Raw genomic sequence first — 26,000 nt, forward strand, 5'->3', positions numbered from 1 at the left:
TTAGAGTGCAATTTCTTCTGTAGTTCCTATCCAAGACAGTGGGTTATTTCCTGTTGCCCCCTGGCCCGAGAGCAGAGTCCATGGATCTCCTTTGTAATTGCTGCAGAGTATGAAGTTGCGGCAAATCACCTACAAGCGCCACCTATTTGGCCTGCCGCTTCTGGGTAGTAATAACATGGAATGATGCTGGCTCTGGGTGGGATAGTTAATGGACCTAGCCACAGTCCAGGCCCTGCTTTCAACCCCCTGTGCATGGCAATAGGCCGTGAGCAGTGTGGGGTTGGCTGCTTGTGAGAGGTTTGCTGCTGTGTTCCGCCGTGCACAGTCAAAGAACGTGCGCAGCAAGGGGGGGCTTTACGTATGGTAAGAAATATGCTACTTCTCCTGTAGGGATGTGTTTGTGGCATGTAGAGCTGTAGATTCACATGCTCTGCATACTCCTGCCATCTAGTGCTGGGTCCATAGTGGTGCAAGTTGTTTTGCTTCTCTGATATTGCACATTGGCACCTTTGTCAGATTGTTTTCCCGCGGGCAAGTGAAAAAGGAGTGACAGAAAGTATAGAAAAAAAGAAGATGACCATGCAGTGTATAAATACACATGTACAAATGTATACAAGGGTATAGTAATGGCAATGGCCACAGGCATCCGGGAAGGAGGGAGGGCGCATGTGAATCTACAGCACTACATGCCATGAACAGATGCCTACAAGGTAAGTAGCATATTCCTTTCAAAGGCACGTGTGGCTGTAAATACACATGCTCTGCACAGCCTGTAAAGCACTCCCTCTAGAAAGCGGTGGGTGGCTAGTCTGTAGAAGTTGCAGTTGTCTGCAAGAGTGTTTGCAGCACAGCATGACCTACAATTGGCTTGTTGGAGTGTGAGAACATCCACAAGGTAGTGTTTTGTGACAGTATGTGGTGTTGACCATGTATTAAAAACTATGAAAAACCAGAGCTGTTAAAAATAATACACTGGGCATCCACCATAAGTTTTTTGTTGTGGTATTAACATTTATAAGGAGCCTGGCTTGATTTGTTCTCTCCTCATCCCACACAGAGCTTGCTGTTATTCAAACTAATTGCCACTCGTTTACCCCCTCTTCTGAGCCGGGGAAAGCCCTCGCCTAGCTCCAGCTCACCTCCTCTTAAATGGACAGTCAAGCTCTGATAGATACACTGCTAAATAGAGGCCAATAATTCAATACAGCTTATCTGTATTGGAGCTGCTATTAAATCCATCAAGCAGTAAATATAATCTGAAGTCAATGCAAGCTTCTATCTCTTCCAATTTGATGCATATCTGTAAAAAGCCTGAACAGTCACTGTATTGTGTAATCCAGAGACAGGTGTGCCTCAGACATTTTATTGACTTTTTCCTTTTACGTCTCGCCTGAGACATATTATACAATGACAGGCCATACCATACCATACAATAACAGTTTGTACCGTACTGTACAAAGACAGATCATACCATACAATGACAGGCCATACCATACTATGCTATACAATGACAATCCACAAGCCATAACATACCACAAAATATGACAGGCCATACCAAAAACATACTATATTATAAAATGTCAGGTCATTCCAAAATATACTCTATTATACTATGACATACCATCCCATACCATACCAAAACATACTAAAACCATACGACAGGCCTTAACATACTATACTATATCATACAATGCCAGACTATAACATACAATACAGTGACAAGCCAGAACATACTATATATACACACACACCATACCATACCACACTATATGACATGCCCTACAATACCATAAAAAGGCCATACCATACAATGACATGTCATACCATATCATACTATACTATACAATAACATGTCATAACATTCTATACAATGACAGACCATTCCATACTAAACTCTTCAAGGACCTATCTGAGACCGGTGCATCATATAAGTCCCATGCATCCGGGTCATCCTGTGTCATCCCTGTGTGTGTTGGAGACTGCATTGGGGGTGTTGCTACCGGGGACAGCTGTGGTGAGTGCAGTGGAGAAGGCTGTGGCAAAAACCTTGCTGGTGGTGTACTGTCTCTTGCCACCTTTGCCTTTGGCTGCATTTCCGACTCCTGAAATGCTGGCTTTCTTTTTATTTTTATTGGAGGAAGAGTTTGAATTTTACCAGTCTCTTTCTGGATGTGCAGCCTCCTTTGAGTATGGTCTGGCTCTCCCATACTTAATTCCTGCTCAAATCTGTGCTCTTGCATTTGAGTGGAAAGTCCGTGCTCTTCTGTGTAGGAGCCTGTTTTCGGCTCTGAGACTGCCTTTTTCGACACCGAAGGTTTCGGAACTGTCTTTTTTGGCTCTGAGGAAACCTTTTTTACTTTGGGTGTATCGAATTCTCGGTGCCGAGATGGTTCGGAGCTGATTTCTCGACCGAAGTCGGATGTCTTCGGCTCTTGGGAGGCCTTTTTCGGTGCCAATGGTTGGTCACTGTGTTTTCGGGTTAAGCCATGGCCTGTTGGCGGTGGCATCCCCTTGGCCTTTATGATTTTGGAGTGAGTCTTGGCCGGGGCAGTTTTACTCACAGTTTTTTCTTGTGCCGTCGGTAGCTCACTTTCGGAGTCGTCCGAGTCCGATTCTTGTGTGGAGACTCTCTCCTCCTCCTCGACGTCGATCTGTTCGGCCGGTGTCGACGCCATCTGATCGCGTAGGGTCTTTTTCGATCGAAAAGCCTGGCAGGCCTCTCAGGTATCCTCCCTGTGTTCCGGTGATAGACACAGGTTACAGACCAAGTGTTGGTCCGTATATGGATACTTGCTGTGGCAATTCGGGCAGAAGCGGAAGGGGGTCCGGTCCATGAGTTTCGACGGTGGACGCAGTCGGGCCCACCAGGTCCCGCTGAAGAGTGGAGGCCCCCGGCCGCCGGAGCGCTTCTTCAATCGGTGTCGATGTCCTAACACTAAACCGGTACCGAGTGCGAACAATACCGTCGAATTTTCGATGATTAACTAACTTTCCAGATTCGAAATACGGAGCGAAGAGGAACACGTCCGAACCCGATGGCGGAAAGAAAACAATCTAAGATGGAGTTGACGCCCATGCGCAATGGAGCCGAAAGGGAGGAGTCCCTCGGTCTCGTGACTCGAAAAGACTTCTTCGAAGAAAAACAACTTGTAACACTCCGAGCCCAACACTAGATGGCAGGATAATGCACAGCATGTGTATCTGCAGCTACACATGCCATCGAACATATACAGTATATATATATATATATATATATATATATGGAAAATGTCACTTACCCAGTGTACATCTGACATGGAGTAGATGCCCATGCGCAATGGAGCCAAAGAGGAGGAGACATTCGATCCCGTGACTCGAAAACACTTCTTCTAAGAAAAACAACTTGTAACACTAGAGCCCAACACTAGATGGCAGACGTATGCATAGCATGTGTATCTGTAGCTACACATGCCATCGAACAAATCTATACACACTCACACACACACACACATATATATACATATTTGGCACGTGTTTTCAGGTATCAAGCAGTTCTGGTACATCATAAACCACAAGGCTAACGGCTCAGTGGCTTGTAAATGTCACCAGAATCATGAATGGTAATAAAGGACCACATCACAGATGCAAACCCTGGTGTACCCTTTCTGAGTAGTTAGCTTAAAAAAAACTGTCTTATTGAAAGTGTCTGACTCGGGGGCTGGTGGGGAGGCACACATCAACACCAGAAAACTGACTCAGAGGTACCAACAATTACACAAGGCCCCTAACAAGTGCACAATAACAGTGTCACTTGCTCCCTGCCACAGGAGTCACAACATTGACATAGGGACACTGACATGACAAAAGTAGACTGACACTAGGAGTCTAACAAGGGGACACTAACACAAATGGCTATTGGCTATATGATAATGTCACAGGCAAATTAACCTCAACACTCCGGTATTTGGACAGGAGACACAAAAAAAGAGCACCAATACTGCCATAGGAAAAGTGATTCTGGAGTGCTGACATGGAGCACAGTCACTAATGCTGGGACAGTAGTATGGGGGAGTTTCACTGAGACACTGACACGGGGACTCTAGGGCACAAGGATGTACACATTTGGGCACATTATACCAGTTCACAACATAGGAACTCTGACTGGCAGGACAAGAAATTAGTGAACTGACATGTATATACGGACAGGAGCCTGCCAAAGACACTAACATGAAGGCAATGACACTGGGGCACAGATACTAGAAAACTGACACAGAGACACCAACACTGACATGGGGATTTTGACCTGTGACAGTGTAAGTGGAACAATGACCCAGGTCACAAACTTGACACAAAGTCACAGACGTAGAGGCATCAACAATGACTGGGAACAACTGACGTGGGGGCACTATTGACCCCATTGCATGTAACATTGATAGAATAATACAGTCACTGGAACACAGACACAGGATGTTACATGAGAAAGATGACAGTAGCACAACCTTCAATACTTGGACAATGGAAGGGGTAGGGCAGTGATACTGTGAGATTGAAACAGGGATATTAGGATACTCACACTAAAATACTGATGCTGGGATACAACAGAACACTCACTGGAGGGACACAATAATGAGGTACTGATCTGTGGTTCCAGACAAGGGTCACTGGCACTGGTACAGTTACATGAGGACACAGGCACTGACATGGAGACAGTAACGTAGGAATGCAGGCATTGATACTAAAACTGGGCACTGCAACGCTGCAAGGGATTACTGCCACAGTGGCATGACGGAAGCCAACTAGATTCAGTAGTTTTTAATTGGTGTCTGAAAAGGATTGATCGCTGTGGATGCATAAGTTGCATGGTAAACCATTATCTACTTTAGATGTAATCAGTGCTAAAGAGTGCCCCCCCTATTCTAGAGTTTCTGAAACAGCGTGTCTTACCCAGGAAGCCATTTTGTTTCCTAAGAGGGTGAGATGGCCAGAACCAGATGAAAACAGAAGGCATAAGTAGGAACTTTGTTTTACATTGTATATACATTTGTGGGATAAAGATAAGGCCTTGAACGTACACCTTATCTGAACCAGGAGTCAGTGAACTGTTTTTAGCTTGCATGATAAAGGGGAGGAGAGTTCTTGACGCCCAGGACTAAACAGGCTGCTGTGGTTTGTAAGATCTGGATTTTATGTAACAGGTGTTTTGGTAATCCCACTAACAGTATGCAAAAATCCATCCTTGTGAAAATTAAGATAAGATCATACCTTGCCAGTGTTAGAATGAAAGGAAAGATTTTTAATGATTCCTAAAAGGCAGAAACCTGTGGAACACAGCTTGGTAAAAGGGTGGGAAAAGTTAATGCTGAAACGACAATCATCCCAAAATTACACGCGGAGAGAGGGAGTGACCTGTTTGAAGGCCAACTCTTTTTTATTACCAAGATGACTGATTCAGCCTTGTTGCAATTTAACACAAGGGAGTTCGTGCTCATCTGTTTGGCAATGCCAAGGGGAGGGATCCTAAAATTAAGAGCAGTTTCTTCTGGGTTTTCTTGTAACTTGAGGATAAATTATATCTGATCAGTATAAAGGATTCTATGAGATTAGCCAGAAGAGCCATACACAAGTTAGAGAGTGTGGGGCTTAACACAGTGCCCTGGGGAGCACCAGAAAGAACAAGTAATTGGGTCTAGCCCTGTAAAAAGGACGTAACCAGGCCAAGGTTGCGATTCTGGCTGTCTCAAGTTTGTGGAGTAAAATGGAGTGGGAGATAATATCAAGTCTGCAGATAGATCTAGTAAAATCATAGCCACCACTCCCATTTCCATTTAAGGTGTGTGATGCTTTAGAGGCTTTGGCAAGGACTGCTCTTTGTGAAAACCCCCAGTTGAACTTTGTGCAATAACTTGTAGGATTTCAGGTGACTAATGAGCTAATTACGGACCTCTATCTCTCAGTCATTTTGGCAAACAAAGGCAGAAGTGAAATTGGCTGATAGTTGTTGAAGATTTCGGGGTCTGAAGAAGGCTTCTTTAGAAGAGGTGAAGCAATTACTACATTCCATTTGACTCGTACTATACCCAAGAGGAACAAACAATTGCAGGTTTGCTTCAGATATGGCAGGACGACAGAGCTAGGTGACTTTCTTAAATTGTTGTAGTGGACGAGCATTCATAAGGAAAGAAGAGACAATTTTGTTAACATTTTTAAATGATTCTGATTCACTAATTGTGTTAACAGTGTCTCAAGGAGCTTTGTGAACAGGGAGGGGTTTTAACCTCAACAGGTTCAGACTCTAGAGCCTTAGGGATGTTCATCATCAGGTCAAGATATTTCTGTGGGAAAAAAAGAAAGATAACGGCTGCATAAAAACTGTGCTAGTGTGGGAGACTTTCTATCTTCTAAAAAGAAAATACCCCTGTGTGGTTTTTAGATTCTAAAATCTATTTTTGAAAGTACTCTGCCTTTGATTTCCTAGTGTGTTTAGATTAGAGATGTAAATGGGCAGGGTGTATTTATTCCAAATATGGTTTGTAGCTTTTTCGCAATAATCTTTCGAGTCTTGTGCAGTCTTTTTTGTGTTTTTAGTTCTTCAGTGTACCAGAGGGCCGAGGGTTTATCATGTCTGGGATTGAATGCTTTAATTGGTACCCTGGTCCAACGAGGATGATCTCCAGGTGTCTACAGAATCAGAGTAGGGTGTGTGTGGGTTGTCCTCCGCCATTTGGACAATGATGTGGGGACACTGATATTTGGAGCTTGTGATTGACACTGAGAGTCACACAACAACTCTTACATTGGAGCATGGGGATAAAAACACACTGTCACTGAGAAGGCCACTGAAAAAGTCACAAGGTCACTGGCACTGGGACATGAGGACATAGAGACATTAATGCATGGAGACAAAGACTAGGTTTGTGATATAAACTTGAAGCCCATGGACACTTGGACCAGGGGCATAAGTACAAACAAATCTATGGTCCCATCTAAGCAATGTGTTTTTTTAACATTCATTAACTCACAACACTTTTTGGAGGACCACAGGTCACGCAGAGGCTACTGGGTCCAACCGTGGAGGTTTAGGCCTTTTACTCCTGATGTACTGGGGCCCAACTTACTATGGATCCCTCCTTACTGGACCAAGCACCCCTTCTACTCTTGACTCCCAATTGTAACTGTGGTTTGAGCAGGCAAGCCTCCCTCAGAAGGAGGGGGGAGAGGCAGACATAGATTCATGACTCAAAATGCCAACAGTGGGAACAATAATTTAATGTCCAGCTAAATACTTGCCTTTATAAGAAAAAGTAATATTTTATTTCTATCTCTGCACATGCAAAGAGGTGACATTCAAATGCAACAACACAGTCCCCGTTGAGGTCAGGTGAGTCCTTGTCCCACCCTCTTTCATGTAACATGTTCAGGGTTATTCCATATTCACTGGTGGCTACATCAGGGAATGCAAACTATGAGGCCGTACTCAAGAGTTCCCTTTTGACTTTTCCAGATTTTGGTGGGGGGTGGGGGGGAGGGGAGAGGTTACACCCAAAAGTGCCTCTTAGGTACATCTCGGTATGAGGCCCGGCTCCCTCCTAGGCCCTGCCCCCTCCTCACATGGTGAGCTTTTCGCTCAAGTTGGGAGGTCAGCATATAGGGTTGGCCAGAACCTTTTACTGCACAGTACTGCTCCATCCTATTACTGTATTCTTCCCAGGCACACATGAAACTATTGCAGAGTTACTACTCCTGCATATTACAGCACTCCACACCTACCGGATTTCGGCCAAGTGTGAGTTAAACACACAGCAGCTGAACTTTTAAAAAGGCAAGTGAGCTTGCAGGTCTCACTCCATTGACACAGGGTAAAAAGGTCCTGTTCACTAATACTGATCACTCCACTATATGCTGCTGCCTCGGTGCTTGTGCTGCTCAGCTACTGGTGAAGGCGGTAGTTTTCCAACACTATGAGGGTAGAGCTTTGGGCACCCCTCCCAGTCCAATAAGACCTCAATCCGTGAGGTAGACATATGTCATGGCGCACAAGCATGACTGTGTTTGCTTATGACAACAAATATCAGCATTAATGAACCAGACAACAGTAGAGTTGGTACTCAGGAAAGGGGTACACCTCTCTAATCATGCAGAGGATACTTTAGCACCAAAGGGCATAACATTCGCAACTGCTATTCGTCAGCAATACTTCCCAAGTTTTATTCTTGAGACAATAAAGCAGACTTTCAGCGTCCAAATAAGTTCTTCAGCCCTCCCAGAATTAACCAGAAGTCTGTCTCAGTCAATGTACATTCCTAGAATGTAGATTTACAGTTTACAGCGCTGCAAGCATATCATATGCGTACTGATGTCACAGTAAAGAAAGGAGCTACAATCAGGCTAAGGCTGTTGCACTTTAGGGAGAACACAGACTCTTCCTTTTTTATTGTTTAAGCCTTCATCATCATTTATATTGCAATGTCTGCCACCTGCCCAGCCAATGCAGAAGCATTCAGCAAAAGAAAGAGACAACAACAGAGTGAGGGTCTGCCCCCAAAGTGTATCACTGCCACTCCCTGCTAGCAGTTTAGAATGAAAAATGTATTTCATCTGCAAGATATGTGTGTGTGTGTTTGGGGGGGGGGGGGGGGGGGGGGGGCAGGGCGGCAGAGATTCTTAAGAGACTGTCTTAGCATTTTACCGAAAACTCTCCTGCCGAAAACCAAAGGCTGCTGAATTCTGATTCCACTCGTCACTCTCCTACCACTGTACATTTACTGTCATCTGTTTTACTCTTACAGGCTATTTTTCAACCATGCTACACCCTTTTGTCGCTGTTTCCCTAAACATCTTCCAGATTTGATAACTCTCCTTGTTTTTTTAGTATGGGTGAAGGTCTGATGGAGAAAACTAAGTCTGGGGCCTCAAAAATAGTGAGGGTGCCTATCACCTCGAATCTTCGACACAATCGAAGCACTGATCCAATGATGTGGAATGATGGATGAGCAGCAGCCTGGTTAGTTCTAGTTCCTTTTGACTAATGGAAGTGGGCACATTGCCAAACTTGCTTGCGGGGTTGTGCCCATGTTCCCCGAACAGCCTATGCTCACCTTGTCTTTCTGTTCTGCTCACGGTTTCACTAAGATCTCTCCTGCAGAAGCCAGACTCAATTAGTACAGTGTGACAGACAGTGGGAACACACTGTTGTATACATCGTGTCTCTGTACTCTCACATGTGATAATGTGTTTAGAACTACCTTTAAAACTAATTATGTTATTATCAATAATTGTTATTAACATGTGCCTGCAAATGCAGCATTTAACACACATTTCCTGAACGGTGCCTTGATGGAAAATACACAACCCCATGTATGCTTGCATTCATGTTCTATTAAAAAATAGTATTGTCAAAACGTTCTTTGAATGCACCATTTCACACACGTCCTGAAATGCCCCCTCTATTCCTTTCTCACTTTCTTTAAAAGGCATAATTTTAATTTACTTATCACAAATAGCTATCAAGATAGAATTCTTTAAAAACTACTGCCGATTATATTTAGCTATTTAAAACCTCAGTGTATATTATATATATATATATATATATATATATATATATATTTTAAAGCTATTGTAGGGGTACCCACTTCTCTGTTCACCTGAAGGCCACTTTTAAGGTATAGTTTTCGTTTGGGGCCAGGCCCCCCAAAACTATTACTTCTGACTATGGGCCTGTCAGTATCCCGTCTTTGTGCTGCATACTTTATTTTATTTTGTTCGAGTTTCTTCTCTGGGATCCCATGCCATGCCATGCCTTATCCCAGGTTTTTAGGGAAGATTTGGAGAGGTGGAGGGAGAGCTTTTGGAAGTTTTCTTGCATGCCCTTGCTTTTTTCTTAGACTATTTAATTTTCTCACACGAGAGGACTTCTTTTCTGCCTCACCAAGCTGCATTATTTGTTTTACTTAGGTGGATGCATCTCATTTGCACTCGGTTTCTGGATAGAATGTGGAGCAGCTTTTCTCCACAATGATGAGACGGCAGCACCATATTTCCCCTTTATTGACTCGAATATTTAATTGTTCACTTAATTGTGCCAATACGTCCTCGTGGGTCGCAGTAGTGCATTAATACAAATAGAGAACTATTGTTTCAGAAACCCTTTTTCGTATGCAGCCATAGAATAGATGGAATCTACACATTAGTGTTTCAAAAAGAAACCTCAGAATTCAAAAGATACCCAAAATGCCCTTTGTACTCCAAAGGGACAGGTGACAGTTTAGGAGTACATTTTGCCTATCTGGAACATCAACGTAATATGCCAATTCCTATTGTATCTGTTTCTCAGCCAGGGTGCCAGGAGCAGCAAACCTGTCTTTCTCAACCAACAACTGGAAATCAGAAGTGAGGGAACCTTATCTCAAAGGGAAACCCTGGATTTCTCCACAAGGGTAAGATGTGCATTATGAGGCCGTATGATTTACGCGGAAGCATTATTTCTCTACACTCGGTAGAACAATGAATGTTGCTCTATCTTGATATAGCGCAAGGCTAAAGAGGTGAAAGCCAAGGTCGTAGTGAGGTAAAGAAAACAGATTTCCAGCAAGGAATGCACTGAAGGAAATGTGTGCAGAAGGAGAAAGCGTGCAAAAGAAGGCCCCAGCAGGGAAAACATTGGAAGGGGTGTGACCATTTTTCTGGGTCTCTTTTTCCGTTTATACTTCATGAGGCACTTTTTATAGCGTTTAAATGATTGTGACTCACCAAAAGGAAAGAAATGGGGTGCAAACTTTTTACACATGTGTGTGATAAAAGTATGCTCAGTGTTTTCCAACTGTATTGACGGGTGGTAACATTGTTACTGTTCAGCTATGTCCTGGTGGATGTACCTCTGAGCGCTCCCTTTGATTACTCATGCTATTCCTTAGTTGGGTGAAAATGTGCATACCCCTTATTAATATAAAATATTCCATCATGTTTTGTTTTGCTATTCGTGGCACATAGCAAACCCTGCCCCAAACAATCTGATGAAGTCATGTATTAATGAGGGCTATCTATCTACATCCGCCAATAACAATAACTGAAGGTGTTCGGTGTTTCAAATATTTTCTGAGAAATCAGTAACATACATTGTTATGAAGGAAGACATAACAACACAATTTGTCTGAAAGAATGAGAGCCTGGAAAGCTGAAGCAGAGTGATTTCAACTGTCATCAAGTTCGCCATTCTCAGATAATAAAAAGTAATCAGTAGTTAATAACTGAGCTTTTCACCTACAAAATTAAGTGTCAAACTTACCCACTCAAAATAAGTAAATGTAACAAGAAAATAACAGCCATTCTCTTCAACAGGAGTTAACTGCAAGATGAAGATTGAGGGGGGATTTTCTAAGGATAGACAGAGTTGCCTCAAGTCAGGTCAGCAGCACAGTTAAAGGCAAAGTACACAGGGCAGGTTTTACAAAAATACATAGCAAGTTGTTTAGGCGACAAAAAAGCAGACAAAATAGTTCAACCTGCAGAATCGAGTGGCTAGCCAAAGGAGCCTGTCATCGTGCAACGGGGACTCAGTTTGACTGAGGGCAAAGAGAGGGGCTATGTCTAGGAGAAGGGGAAATTTAGAAGGTGGCATATGTGTTGGAGAATATTGACATGCATATAATTTTTCTAATGCTGCATTCTCTTTGCCTCTCACTTACTTAAAAGTAAAATAGGCTTTCTTTTTATAGGTGTGGGAGTCAAATGGTGGCTATGTTTCGTCAAAAAGAAATACAAATCTGGACTTTCACAAACCCACTCATATTCTGTCTAGAGGACAATCAGGCACAAGAGGCACGTTCCCACAAATATCCCTCGCTTTGGATGGCCAGCCACCAAATATTCTGTTTCTCACCAAAGAATTGCAACTCTGAGATTCAGATCTTATGAACAATAAAACACCAAGTATTTGAAGGTGAACATATCCATAAATTATAGCGCAACCCACAAGTTTTGAGGAGAGTCCCGCAGGACGCACACATCACAGAACATGCACATGATTTCCAGCCACATTTCCTCCACCTTCCTCACAATCATACAAAGCACACTGCTCACTCCTCTTTAACTCCTCTTTTTACAGTAAACCGTAGAGCATTTACCGCACTACAAAATGGCAGTGTGTGATGGAGGCGGGGCAGCAGCAAAGAATGTTGTAGGGGGTGCATGAAATGGTCTTTAAACAAAAGGAGGGATTAAGGAAAAGTCATGTACCATGCTCTGTCGTGATACAGTGGTATACCTGGATTGCACTGCTGTGTAATCACAGTGTTGTAAAGTGCGCTTCCATTTTTTACGGTTGCCGCCTGCTGATGATAAACAAAAGTAAAGTGGTATGTTCTCTGTCCAATCTTTCTTCTTTTGTTGGTATAGTTGTGCTGTTGTCACAAATTCTATGAATGTATTTATGTGAGATATAGATTGTGCACATTTGATGCCTATCTCTGGTTCCATTGGTTATGGGATCTTCGTTGTATCATTTCTGTATAACTATATCATCATGTGTTTCATCAGCTTACATCTGGAGTTTACCTCATTAAACTGGTGGCAAGGAGATCTTAGTGAGGGTCCCTGATCGGTCACAGCATACCTCACAGTTGAATGCACATCAGCTGATTGTCTTCCAGGGGTCTCAGCTTATACTAATGTGTCACAAATGTTTCAAAAATCCTTGAAGGGGAAAATAATTCTGAAAAAGACTATAAAGGGGACCATAAGGAGGGCATACTATTGACATCTGTGGATTACTTTAATGGAAAAATAGGATTCAGAAAGAACATTACTTAATATAATTGTCATCACCAAGAAAGGGGATAGCTTTTTTGGAGGCCACATCAAGTAAAGAAGCAGATTGTGATGTAAAAGACGAAACAAACTGTCATCAAATAATGGCATTATATGCAGGGGGTGGGGACAGAGTGATCCTGCTGGATTTGCAGAGAACACTGCCAGAGAAGGCTGATTTGAGGACAAGGGTATTTATATAGTGAAAAAAAGAGAATCAGAGAAGAGTAGACGTGTGCAATTGTGGATTTAAAAGTTGAGCAAATGTAGGTAGAGAAAGTGTAAACAGTGACAAGTGTGTGTGCAGCAGGATTGTACAGTATGACTCAACTGCATGGCAGCACCAGTCATCCTCAATTTGTCGTGGTCCTGAAAGATCATTTCTTTAAGTAGCCAGAATGCAAGATTTTCCAAGAAATATCAGTAGCTGCTGTGATGACATTTGTTACAAAGAAGTGCAGATGGTCTCAAAGGAGACTAAAGAACATCTGGTGGGAAACGTATTGTACATGCATTTTCTCCCCTATCTCATCTTAAGACAAGTGGAATATTGAAAACTTTGTCTAGAATGTTCAATGACTGCATTTGTATGGGAAATTAGAGAAGGAGGTAGCTGACAAAGATGTCTGAAAGAGCTTAGTGTTGTCCTATCAACCAATCATCACATGGAACCACAGGACCGGTACCTAGTGAAGGCATTATGGGGAATGCTGTCTTGGGTGAGTGTATAGGGCCTGGAAGTTTGACTGGAATGAGTGTATGCTGAGGAGAAAAACAGAACAGTTATATGACGAGAGTAAGAAAAGTGTGGGTGTCAGAAGATCTGTAAAGTATGTATAAGTTAGTGTAGGAGAGAGGGTTTACACAGTAATTACAAAATCAGTAGCTAACTGGAACAGTACATTTATAGACCCAGTCAAGTAAAGGGAGACCTTTGAGGGTGTCAAGTTCGCAAAGGGTGGTATTGGCACACAAACAGAGAAGAGGAGAGACTGAGAATGACAGCAAATGAGAGAGAAAGGTAAAAGCAGTGTGGTAAGAAGAGGAAGGAGAGAAAATTGGATGAATATGGAAATACATGTAAGGGGTTGCACAGCTACGCAGAGACTGAAGATGTAAAATGATTATCTTTAGATAGTCAGCTTTTCCTTGTGAGGGAGCTGCTTGGAATCTTCCCTATCTGCCCTTTCTTCTTATTTCAAACATTCCTATTAGAAATTCTATGGGCTATATGTATAAGAACTATCAAAGGTTATGTGAAAAGTGGAAGCCTATCTTTAGACCTTTGCTGCATGTTTTTTCTTATAAACACTTATCTTTTCCAGGATCTGGAATTTTCTTTATTAAAATAACTTCTGGTCTGAGTAGCAATGACATTTTAAACTCTCCCGTGATATACAAGACTGCTGAAACACTAAGTTAATTTAGAGTTTTTTTTCAATCATTATTTGATAAGACTATTAATTAAATTATCATTTAGCAAAAGCAACAACACATACATTTCAATTGCTCTAATCAAAGGTAATATTATAAGGATATGAATACAACCAAAACAATGTTTAGTGGAAGAATCCAACAGGTTTGATAGCAATAGGATTGCACTTTAATTCTTACAGAATGCAGCAGAAAAAGAGTCACCTAAACTGACACTGAATGTGAGCCTCATAAATGTGCTTTGATTTATTTAAATACCTCTCATTAGTTGTTGTTTGTTATTTAAGCAGTCCCGCTCAATATTGGCCACCTTGTTCTTTTGCTGATAAATGATCTTCTTTAATGACCCATCCAACTCCTGCTGCTGCTTTTGACAGAATTCTTGCTCCTATTAGGAACACAAATTTTAATTAGTGACACGCATAATGTTACATACTCCGTTTGAAAAATAACTAAATTCATACCTTTCTAGAGAGCTGAGAATTTACAGCGTACGTCCTACCTATTGGAATACTCAAGAAAAAGACTTAATATATCATCTTAACAAATAAAGTTAAGAAAACTACATACCAGTTAAAGATTTTAAATCTAATTTGACCAAAAGCAAACTGCACTGCTCTAGTATACATACGTAAATTGGTTCAGGGCATTCACATTTGTGTAAGCTTATCAACAAAGCATACATGGTTATAAATCCAAAAATAAATGAATGCATATATTCACTACATAAGGAACGATGTTCCAAATTAAACAACTCTGTTAGACCTGGCAGCTTTTGGTGTGTCTCCCCTGTCTTTTTGCCTTCTGACCTCCTGTTTTTATGGTATACTGGACTCTGTTTTTGCTGGTTTATTGTCTCTGCACACTTTACCACTGCTAGTCAGTGCTAAAGTGCAAGTGCTCCCTACGTAAATTGTACTGGTGATTGGTTTATCCATGATTGGTATATCTGGTTTACTGGTATTTCCCTAGTAAAGTACACCATAGGTGCCCAGGGCCTGTAAACTCAAATGCTACTAGTGGACCTGCAGCACTGTGTGCCACCCACAAGTAGCCCTGTAAACATGGCTCAGACCCACCACTGCAGTGTCAGTGTGTACAGGTTTAAACTGCCAGCTCGACTATGCAAGGCCTTAACCTTCTCTTTTTATACATGTAAGGCACCCCTAAGGTAGGCCTTAGGTAGCCCCTTGGGCAGGGTGCAGTGTATGTTAAAGTTGGTACATGTACTGATGGGTTTTACATATCCTAACAGGGAAATACTGCCAAATTTGGCTTTCACTGGTTAAATTGGGTGCTGCCTTTAAATATTCTTGAAGTATAGTTTCCCTTTGAGAGCAGACAGAAATGAGGAGTTTGGGGTCTCTGGACTCACAATTTAAAAATATATCTGTTAGTGAAGTTGGTTTTTAGATTGTGTGTTTGAAAATACCACTTTTAGAGAGTGGTCATTTTCTTGCTTAAACCGTTCTGTGACTCTGCCCGTTTGTGGATTCCCCGTCTGGGTCAGTTTGACAGTTGGGCTGCTTGTGCATCTCCTCTAGACAGTGACACAAAGGGAGCTTATTATGATGGGCCATCTGGGCTAGAGTAGAGGGAGGAGTAGTCACTTACACCTGAAAGGGCTGTGCCTACCCTCACACAATGCACTCTCCGACCCCCTAAAGTGTGTCTGGGGCCTGGCCTGGGCAAGACAGGATCCTGAAAACAAGAGAGACTTCTCTTTGGAGTTGGGCAACTTCAGAGGCAGAAAGGGGTATAAGTATTGGACCCAAAACCCCAGACTTTTAGAATCTTTCTGTCAGGAATAAAGCTGTGCGCGGTCCAGGTCCCGCCCAAAACCCCGCTGTGCGTATTTGCGGAGCTTAATGCCCACCACTTGTCATCCCCTCGTGTTCTAAAAGTGGTCATCAGCGTCACCTGCCCTGTGGTAAAGCTCATGTGGCTGCAGGGTCAGGACAATGGTGGACAAGATGCACTTATCAGTGCTATTTTAGGAATGGACTACAATTCCCAGGTTTCTAGAGGTAGCGGCCATCTTGGGGTGTGGCAGGCCTATAAAGCCCAGCCACACCCAAGCACATTGCTCACTATTTTGAAGACTTCGATGCGGTCAGACCTCGTGGGGGTTCCTCTGAAGAAGAGCAGATTTCCTGCATGGCAGATTGACAGTAAATTGGAGTACACAAGATCAACAGGGGGGGAGGGACCGGAAGGTTAAAGGTCCAGTGTAAGATCTCCCATCTACGTCATAAAACCAATACAGAGTACACTGTTCCTAAGGAAAAAGAAAAAAGTCTAGGCAACCAAGGTGTTCTAGAGCAAAGCCCTCATGCATCACATTGGATGACAGGCAACATCATCGGGAATTGCTCCACGCCAGGCCGGCACTGCAATGCCTGACCTGCTCCCAAAACGGGAGCTGTCAGCCGTAATTGTTAGTGTAAAGGCTAATGGAAGAAGCTAACCACCAGACCAAAACAAGGAGAGCAAGGAAAGAAAAATAGGTTAAAATTGGCTAATCACTTCCAAACTCGTAATTTTAATCAGAAAAGGGAAGTGACGACCAAGATTAAAAAATGCAAAAAGAAAGCAAGAATTGAGTGTGATGCTCAACGGCTTTCAAAATAGACTTAGAGGATCCCAAAAAGTGTGGTACCTCTACCAAGAGGTCGACATGTTTCGCGGCTGTTGGTCCAGATGGATCAGATGACGCTTCTTCAGGACCAGAATAACGCTTCTCCAATTCGTATTTAGAAAATAAGTCACTCACATTTGATCATTTGTCCAGTGACATCTAAAAAGGGGGGGCCTAGAAACCAAACACAGACACCAAAGGTGGAGGTTAAAATGTGCATATTAGTTCAAATAAGTGATCATCATAACCAAAACAGAGCAGAGATGCTTACCGACCCCAATTAGTGGGGATGGCTCCTTAGGAAGCGCGAACCCAAGGACTGCTCAGATACTAAGAATATTATGGAAATAGAAAAGGGAGAAAGGGTCAAATACTCTCCAAATATTAAGAGCAAGAATCTGAAATAAATATAGTGGGTCACTACAATTTTGAGGTAACCATTTATAAAGAGTAGTAAACAATAATAGGCCTACTCAAGGGGACTAAAGGGAACACTAACCCACAGAAAAAGAAAGGCAAAAGAAAAAGATATATATATGTCAAAAGACATATGGTAAGGCATCTAAAATGGTATGCTCGAAAATCATAGTCCACATATTCATGGTCCTAAAACCCAGAAGTCAAAAACCCTAAGTAGCGAAGACTGCAATCGGTCTTCGAATGCCCGGACGTCGTTAAAAAGGGTTAGGTAAATAATAATTGTAATCGGTAATAGATAACTTTTAAGTAATGTGGCCGGTGCCACAAAGTAAGTCAGCTGTTATTCCAATCTGTACTAAAATAGTAGTAATTAATCAAAATTGTGATGCCCAGAAAAGAAAACAACATGCAAAAGCAGAGGGGGCCAACAGTGATCTTAATATGCAAGGAACGCGACGGGCTACTATCATAGGCACAATGTGTTAAATAAGCAGGTAATTACTCACTTTTCCAAGCGTGGTCCTCAGCCGGGGACCTACCCTCCGGAGCGCTACCTGTCAAATGACAGGGAGTGCAACCGGAGTCGGCGCTTTAAACGCGTTATGAACACAGAAGTGGAATCCTTCCGATGTTCGCGTCATCAAAAGAAAAACATGGCCACAAAGGAAGGACCAAAACCTGGTCCAAACGAAAGACTCTAGACATAGAGGAAGGACTCTATGTTAAACATTGGAAGAGAGTCTGCCATAGAGGACAGGCCACAGTCTAGTGTAGAAATAAAGGAAGGACTCGGGGCTGGAGGGAAACCAGATTGACAAGAAGACCTTGATGAAAACTCTATTAGAGATCCAAATGAAGATAGATGAAAAATGCAAACTAAAGATAGAAAAACGGAAAGGTTACAAATAAGCCACCTTGGAAATAGGAGGGAAACAAATTCTCAGCCACAAGTAATAAGTGGATAGTGCTTGATTAGAATGAATCTCAGGTCACCAGAGACCAGGGTATGTCATCGTTTAAACCCTGTACATGAGTTTTTAGTTTAAACACCCATCTCTGTTCAAGTCTGAAAAAAAAAGTAGGATCCTCAGATCGCACTCTTGGAGCCTCCAAAATACTTCACCACAAATCATCTGGAGTGTGGGAAGTGTCGAGAAAATGAGCACTGAGTTTTGTTGTAATCCTATTGCATCTGATATTACTCCTATGCTCGTTGATGCGTATCTTCACTGGGCGCGATGTCATGCCGATGTATCGCAACTCACAGGGGCAGGTGATCATATAGATACAATTTTTTGTATTGCAATTCGTGTGTCTTCTCAGTTGCCACAGGCCAATCGGTTCTAAGTTCAATGTCGTCTGTTGTTTTGTTAGAGAACACACATTACAGAGGTCACAGGGGTGATGCCCAGTGACAGGGGGAAGATCCCATAGCGTTCTCTGTATTGAAGTGGTCTGTGTGGTTCGAGGGTGAGTGTGGACCACCATATCTTTAATATTGGCTGTACGTTTGAAGGCAAATACAGGTCTCTGTATCTGAGTCCCTCCACTGGTCAAAATTGACCATCTTTTATTAATCAGTTTTTTAAATCAAATTAGACATGGGGGTGTAGGTAGATACACAAGTTAATCTTATTTGAGGGGATTTATCAATGGTTTCTAACAAAGCATCGCAATGGTTATTTCTAGCTCGTTTACATGCTTGATCTATGATTCGTGGAGGATAATGCTGATCAAAAAGTTTGACTTGTAAAATATCAGCCTGGCGATCAAATTCACAGGATGTATTGCAGTTTCTTCTTAATCGCAGGAATTGACCTACTGGTAGATTGTCCCGTACAGATTTCGGATGGTGACTCTCATATAACAAAAGGCTATTACGATCAGTAGGTTTTTGGTAAACAGAAGTGGATATTTTACCATTGTGAATAGTCAACAAGAGGTCCAGAAATGGTAAATGAGTGGAAGAAACTGTTGACGTGAATTTCAAAAAGGGATCAATGGTGTTGATCCAAGATACAAAATTATTAGTGGTCGACAGGGAGCCTTGCCAGATGATCAGGATGTCATCAACATATCGTCGCCACAATTTAATATGGTTTTGGAAAGGATTAGATGATGGTAGAATATGTTTCTTTTCGAAATCGTACATATATAAGCAGGCCAAACTAGGGGCAAAAGTACTGCCCATTGAAGTGCCGCGGATTTGATGAAAGAGCTGGTCTTCAAAGCGAAAAAAGTTTTTTGTCAGGGCCAATGTAGCACAATCCATAATAAACCTTACCAGGGTAAATTGGAGTATCCTTGTTTCCATGGTGAATTCAGATACGAGTAGGTCATACTCGTAGCAGTAAGGTCTTGATGAGCCCAATCTTGAAGGGGGCTGTTACTTTCAAAGGTGAAGCGCCCCTTAGCACAACGAGCAAAGCGTTTGCAATTCAAAGAGTAAAGTGGCCTTGGCGCGACGATCAAAGCGCTTCGGATCACAGGAGTAAAGTGCCCCTTAGCACAACGAGCAAAGCGCTTCAGGCCACACTGGTATAGCGCCCTTGGCACGGCTATCAAATCGCTTCAGTCCACATGAGTTAAGCGCCCTTGGCACGGTAATCAAAGCGCTTCAGTCCACATGAGTAAAGCGCCCTTGACACGGTAATCAAAGCTCTTCAGGCCACATGAGTAAAGCGCCCCTTAGCATAACGAGCATAGCGCTTCAGACAAAGCAAGTAAAAGCGCTCTCAGGCATATTGAAGAAAGCGCTTCATGTATTAACAAGCAAGGCGCTTCGGCCCAACGAACAAAGCACTTCAAGTTCAATGAGTAAAACTTTCAGACCTAGGTAGTCAATGTGAAAACATTTCGGAAATAAGCAAATTATAGTTTCATTGTTTTTTGGGAAGCATAATATGTGAGATACATATTTAAGTCTTTGAGAATATGTGCGATACATATTTAAGTCTTTGAGAATTTCTACGCTGAGATCAAACGTTTATGTTTATGAATGTATAATTGGTTACATGATTGATATTCAGAGTATGTCCATAGTTCAAGGCTCTTGCCATCTCTAGGTTCAGAGGGTGCAGTTTGTTCTTGTTCCATGATTCAAAGAAGGGGCTACGCCCAATTCACAAAGGGTCTCAATCTGATATCACGGAGGCGCCTTTATTCAAGAGTCAATAGGTGAGTTCTACTGTTATGAATGAGTATATGCATATTTGTTCTAATCTTTTCTTTTCATATCTCTCTCCCTGCAGTTCCCTACCCTAATTTCCCTCCCCCCTGCCTGGCTTCATCATAACTCTGTGCTATAATATCTTTCTGAGTTGGTGACGCCGGGAGGTGGGCCTTTTGTTCAGCAGCGTGCAGATCCCGAGGAAAGGGCACTGTGACACTTTCTGGATCAGGAGAAACCTCTGCCAAGGAGAAGAGCTGAAGAGCTGGAGGAGTACTGCACCTTTGCTGTGTTGCTTTGCTGGGTTGGCTTGCAGTTGCTGCTTCTGCCTGGAAAGAGAGCAAAGGGTGAACTTTGCTGTGTATCCTGCTTGAGAAAGTTCTCCAAGGGCTTGGAGTATTGCTTGCCTCCTGATAAAAGTCTCAGGGATACAGAAGACTTCAGTTTAATCTGCCTGTGGCACTGGGAACTGTGTGTTCTGTACTGTTCAAGAAGAAAAACCACTGCAACGCCTCCAACGATACCGCTGACCTGAACCGTGACCTGCCGACGATGCACGGCGCCGCGCCGCCCTGCTTCACACCGCAACCCTGGTCTCAGCGACACCGCCATCTGATGCCGCCACCACTGCTTACACTGTGACCTGTGGGTCCGCCACTCTGGCATCGCCTCACACCACAGCCTGGGCATCCCTGAAGATGACACTCCTGCTGACACCGGCGCCGCTGCCTGCACTGTGGCCATCGCTCTTGAGGTACACAAAGCACCGTCCCGTCCTGCACCGCAGCCCTGGTCCACCGACACCAGCACAATCGACTCCAGTGTCGTCATCAGGCATCCCTGTCTGCACTGTGACCCGTGGACGCCGCACAGATCCCGTCCCGTGCCGCACCACTGACTTGAACGTACAACCAACAGCGCTTCAGCAACGACAATGACCCTGCCTGCATGTGACCTGGTGACACCGCACGTGGCACCGCCCTGCTTCACACTGCAGCCCTGGTCTCATTGATGCCGCGGGACGCCGTCACCAAGCCGTTGCCTGCACTGTGACCTGTGGGCACCAAACGTCACCTCGTCCCACTTTGCACCACAGCCTCAACGCCATCCACGCCAGCGCGCCTGACTTTATCAGCCCAGAGTTTGATCCTTAACACGTGTGACTTCAAGGGCCCGACGACCCCGGCACTGACCTTTGGAACCGACACCGCAACGCTGCTCTCTGGACTGCATTGCGAGGATCACAACGGCCAGGACTGTTGGATTTGTTGTTCACGACGCCGTGATAGCCCGAGATGGAGCTACTTACTTCAAGGAACTGCCTTTTCAAGTAATTCTTTAAAAAAAATGTAGCTTATTTATTGTATGTTGGATTTTTATCTTATTTGGTCTTGTTTTATACTTGTAAATATTGGCTATTTTTCCAAAACTGGTGAGGTGTCCTTTTAGAATGTTTTCACTGTATTGCTGTGTGTTATGTGCAAATGGTTTACACTTTGCTTCTGAGATAAGCCTGACTGCTCGTGTCAAGCTACCAAGGGGGTGAGCAGGGGTAATCTGAGCAGGTATCTCCCTTATCCAGACTAAAATAAGAGTCCCTACAGGGTGCAAACCGAATGACAACTAAAGAACCCATTTCTGACAAACACATCTAAAAGTCAAAAGCAATGTACTGTAGAAGTGATAATGACAAGTGCATCTTAAGTGTTTTCAATCAACAAATTCAAAAGATCTGGAGCTTACCTTTTCTTTTTTTTTTTTTTACTTAAACTTTAGCAATTATGTGTTCTATTAGTTACTTCATTCCTTTATGGCACCAGATTTTCATAAGGAGTTAGAAAATGGCAGGAGCTGAACTGAACATTACTCAGGGGCCCCTTTGTAGTCCATTATGGGACACAAGGTATTAACAGTAATAAAGTAGAAGGCTCCATGGGCATAGCTGTGTGGGAAACCCAAAGTGTGTTTCTGAGGCAAGGCTGAAGATGCAAAAAACACCAGAAAGATAATGCTTGATTTTGTGAACAGTTAAAGAACATATCAAGAGTTTTCAAGGCTTTGCTAACACTCAGAGTGGAAGCAAATACCAGTCAAAAAGAGAGGCTCAGTGGAAAAGCCCAAAAAGGCAACTGAGACATTGCGGTGGAAGGGCACCTGAAGAAGAGGAAATCTAATCCCATTAGTGTTGAGGAAGCCTGTATCCATTTCCCCAATTCGCTTCAATGTTCCTATCCACAACCTACGTAAAGATATCTCACAGTAGTCATGTTGCATTAATGAACTCAATAATCAACTGGGTAAGAATTAAATCAGTGAAAGTCTGAGATATGTGCTCTGTCCTCCTGGAAATGAAGAGTCCAGGAACATAAAAATGCAGACTCCTGAAAAGGCAGAACTTAATTCCAGTTCAACTAAAGAAATAAGTCACAAACAAAATAAAAATTAGAAACAGCAATCTCCAACTTCAAAAGGTAAGTTCAATCTTGCCTGATCCTAAATGTAAGTGTCATAGGTATGCTCGGGCATGTCCAGAGTTAACAGATTGATTTGGTTCCATTTTATTTGTCTTGCTAATTATGGAAGTAAACAGAACATACTGTTTTAAGGTGGGAGCTATAATGATCTGTAAAGAAGAAATTGTTTGGCCTTAGAATGAGTTCCTTGGGAGATAGTTTAAATGTCAGCATAGAAACTATGTGGAATAGTACTTTTATGAAAAGGGAAGGTATGTATGAGGAAATGACCAGATAATCATTCACCTAAACTTCAAGTGGACTAAATATAATTCAGAGATCAGACTTTGAGGGGATTATAATGCAGGTGCAATGATTATGAGGGGAGTGGCTGTGCCCTGAAATTACAACAATTTACCTTAACCAATTTCCTGGTGGCACCAATAATTCTGTGGCAATGCAACACGCTGAAAACTGAGATGCTGAATCCAATTTCTAAAAACTCCTCTCCAAGCCTATTGGTAGAACAAAGTTCCATGGCAGGAAAAGAAAGCACATGTACACTTTATAGCGTGTAGTCACTTCAAATGTTTTAGAAAATTTCAATGGAAAACAATGATTGATTGAATGTTGCTCTATTCACGGTACCTGGAAGAGTGCTACTGGCAACCCAAAATGAATTGCAAAGTACTGTAACTAAGGAAAAAGTATGATTTTTTGCTCCTCATAAACACTATCAGCTCCTGCTCCTTCTTTCAAGTCCAATGTCACCCTAATTTCAAAACTCAGTGTTATGTATATGTGAAAATTCTACCTCATTCATCTTCTCTGTAATGAAAAGTGAGAGGACGTGAAAAGACACCAGTTCTCTGCTCTTATAAAATGTCACCTATAGAACACTGCAAAAATAAATATGTGCAACACTGTTTGGAAAAAAAGACTTTAGAGAAAATCCCAAAAATGTTTTGGTTTGACAGGTTCTAGGAGTAACAAAGACAGTTTAGCAAAAAAAAAAACCATGGGTTTAAGACTTTTAAAGTGGGAGGAAACAATTATAACAAATAAGAATAGTGGCTGGCTTCTAAAAGACTAATTTAATATGCTATCACCAGACATTTTGTAAAATTAAATTGTTATGTTAATCTATATAGCTCTGGCATTCTTTTCAGCATGGTGTTTGTGTTTCTACGTTCAATGTAATTTATTTTTATTTTACATTTTTACAAAATAAATAAAAACAACATTCCCTAGTGAGAGTGGTTTTGAGTTTGCTAACATGATTCTAAAGACAACAATTAGAGGAGCAAGAATTCAACACACAATTCCACTGCACACAAAGAATTGGATTTACGACCAAAAATCACCCCGGTCAATCTATCACATGTGTTTACTGTATAATATATAATTGAATAATTGAATTAATCTTTGGGCCTGATTTGAAAGTATAATTGCAACTTAATTTACTGTGGATCATTTGGTGATTAATTTAGTCCCTCCAGAAAATAAAGAGGCCAGTTTCAAACAATAATTGAAAAAATCCTATAGGTTTGTTTACTGACACATGTGGTCCTTTAAAGAAGGTAAGGACAAACCAAATAAAAAAACTGTGCTGCAGGCAAAACAGACTTACATCCTGCAGTGGAGCGTTGAACAGTGAACAAGACGACAACTGAAAAGACTGAATCATAACTTGTGCAACACCCTGTGACTCAGAATACAATTTACCCCCATGTAAATACATAAACAGTACTATTTTTCTGTAGAAACATTTAATTTAAAAAAACTGTAAACTTACTGTGATTTGTTTAACTTTATAATGCAGTAACCAAATACAGTTTAGAAATCAAATACACAAAATTATTTTTTTCTATCACAAAAGTCGCAAGCGTTTTTTCATAGCCGTCTTCTCCAAAACGATTTCTATATCTGCTCAGAGAAATCCAAATTCTAATCTTTGGCAAACAAGGTATTTTTCAAGTACAGAAGCACGTTAACCTATTTTTTTTAGGAAAGATTTATACTTTTCTTTAGTACCAAGTTAAAATGATCAAGTGCACAATTAGACGACTAGTTTTATTTCACCTACACTTACCAGTAGGTAGCTTGTTAGAAACGTGTTAACTGGTCAACCTTGAAATCTACTCAACAAGATACTGTAAAAAAAATAAAAAATACGCAGTGTCTCTGTGCATCAGCCCAAACAGGAACACTTTGCAGATCTGAGTGTCTATATATACTTAGAATTCCATTAAATCTCTATTCAAATGACTGTACTGCAATGCCAGTGAAGAGTCAAACAAATATTTAACAATACAAGCATTTCTTGTGGAAAATACAATTTTGCTCCTTCCTAGAAAACTGCATGTTCCTGTTTGCTATTTCTACATTCCTGATATCTGGTGCTGAAACAGAATATGAATGATGGCACATAAAATATTAACTTTTGTCTTCATTACTTTTTTGATTTAGAACGATGGCCAAGTGCATGACTGTGTTATGGTATAAATCTTAACTGCGGTGTATTCCACTAGACTGCAAAAGTAAAGGCACTCGGACTACATCTCACTCACAAATGACAACATTTTGGGCAGATATACAGACATTGCAACAGGATAAGTGAACACACCTTACACATACACACGTGCTTACAAAACTGTGTTACAAGGCAAGATAACAAATTATGGAAAGTGTGTCAATGTAGTTGCAAAGACATTACACTGCTTTACAAATTACAAACACAAATTTGTGAACACAACAAGAATCCGCTGATGGGTTAGAGCAAAACAACAATTAGTTAACATTACAATAAAAAAGGCAGCTATCAAGCTATGTGAATAATACTGCTTCATAGTAGCAGAAAACCTCTGCTACTGTCATTACCTGGGCATGCTGGGTTTGTGCAAGCTCCTCTTTCTTGCGCTTCACAAGCTCTTTTTTCAGCTCTTTGGGTGCTTTTTCAGCTTCACTTAATACCTAGAGTATAAGCATACAGAAGGTGGGGAAAGAACTTTTTTCTCAAGTCCAAGCGCTAAATGTAAAATGGACAGAGCATCCTCCAGCATGCATTGCGTTGAGATCAAGCAAGTACGTTAATCTGGTGAAGTCT

The 26,000-nt window shown here is 42.0% G+C and overlaps 1 protein-coding gene across 1 annotated transcript in view; it reads right to left on the reverse strand.

The window, feature by feature from the left end:
- The window catches only part of LOC138275422 (STE20-like serine/threonine-protein kinase), a 158,387-nt gene that overhangs the window by 72,063 nt on the left and 60,324 nt on the right, over positions 1 to 26,000 (reverse strand). Inside the window, 2 exon segments of the mRNA XM_069219079.1 lie at positions 14,473 to 14,602; positions 25,775 to 25,867. Coding sequence (XP_069075180.1) covers positions 14,473 to 14,602; positions 25,775 to 25,867 — 223 coding nt within the window.

This window comes from Pleurodeles waltl, unplaced genomic scaffold (assembly GCF_031143425.1).
Source record: "Pleurodeles waltl isolate 20211129_DDA unplaced genomic scaffold, aPleWal1.hap1.20221129 scaffold_238, whole genome shotgun sequence".
Lineage (NCBI taxonomy): Eukaryota > Metazoa > Chordata > Amphibia > Caudata > Salamandridae > Pleurodeles > Pleurodeles waltl.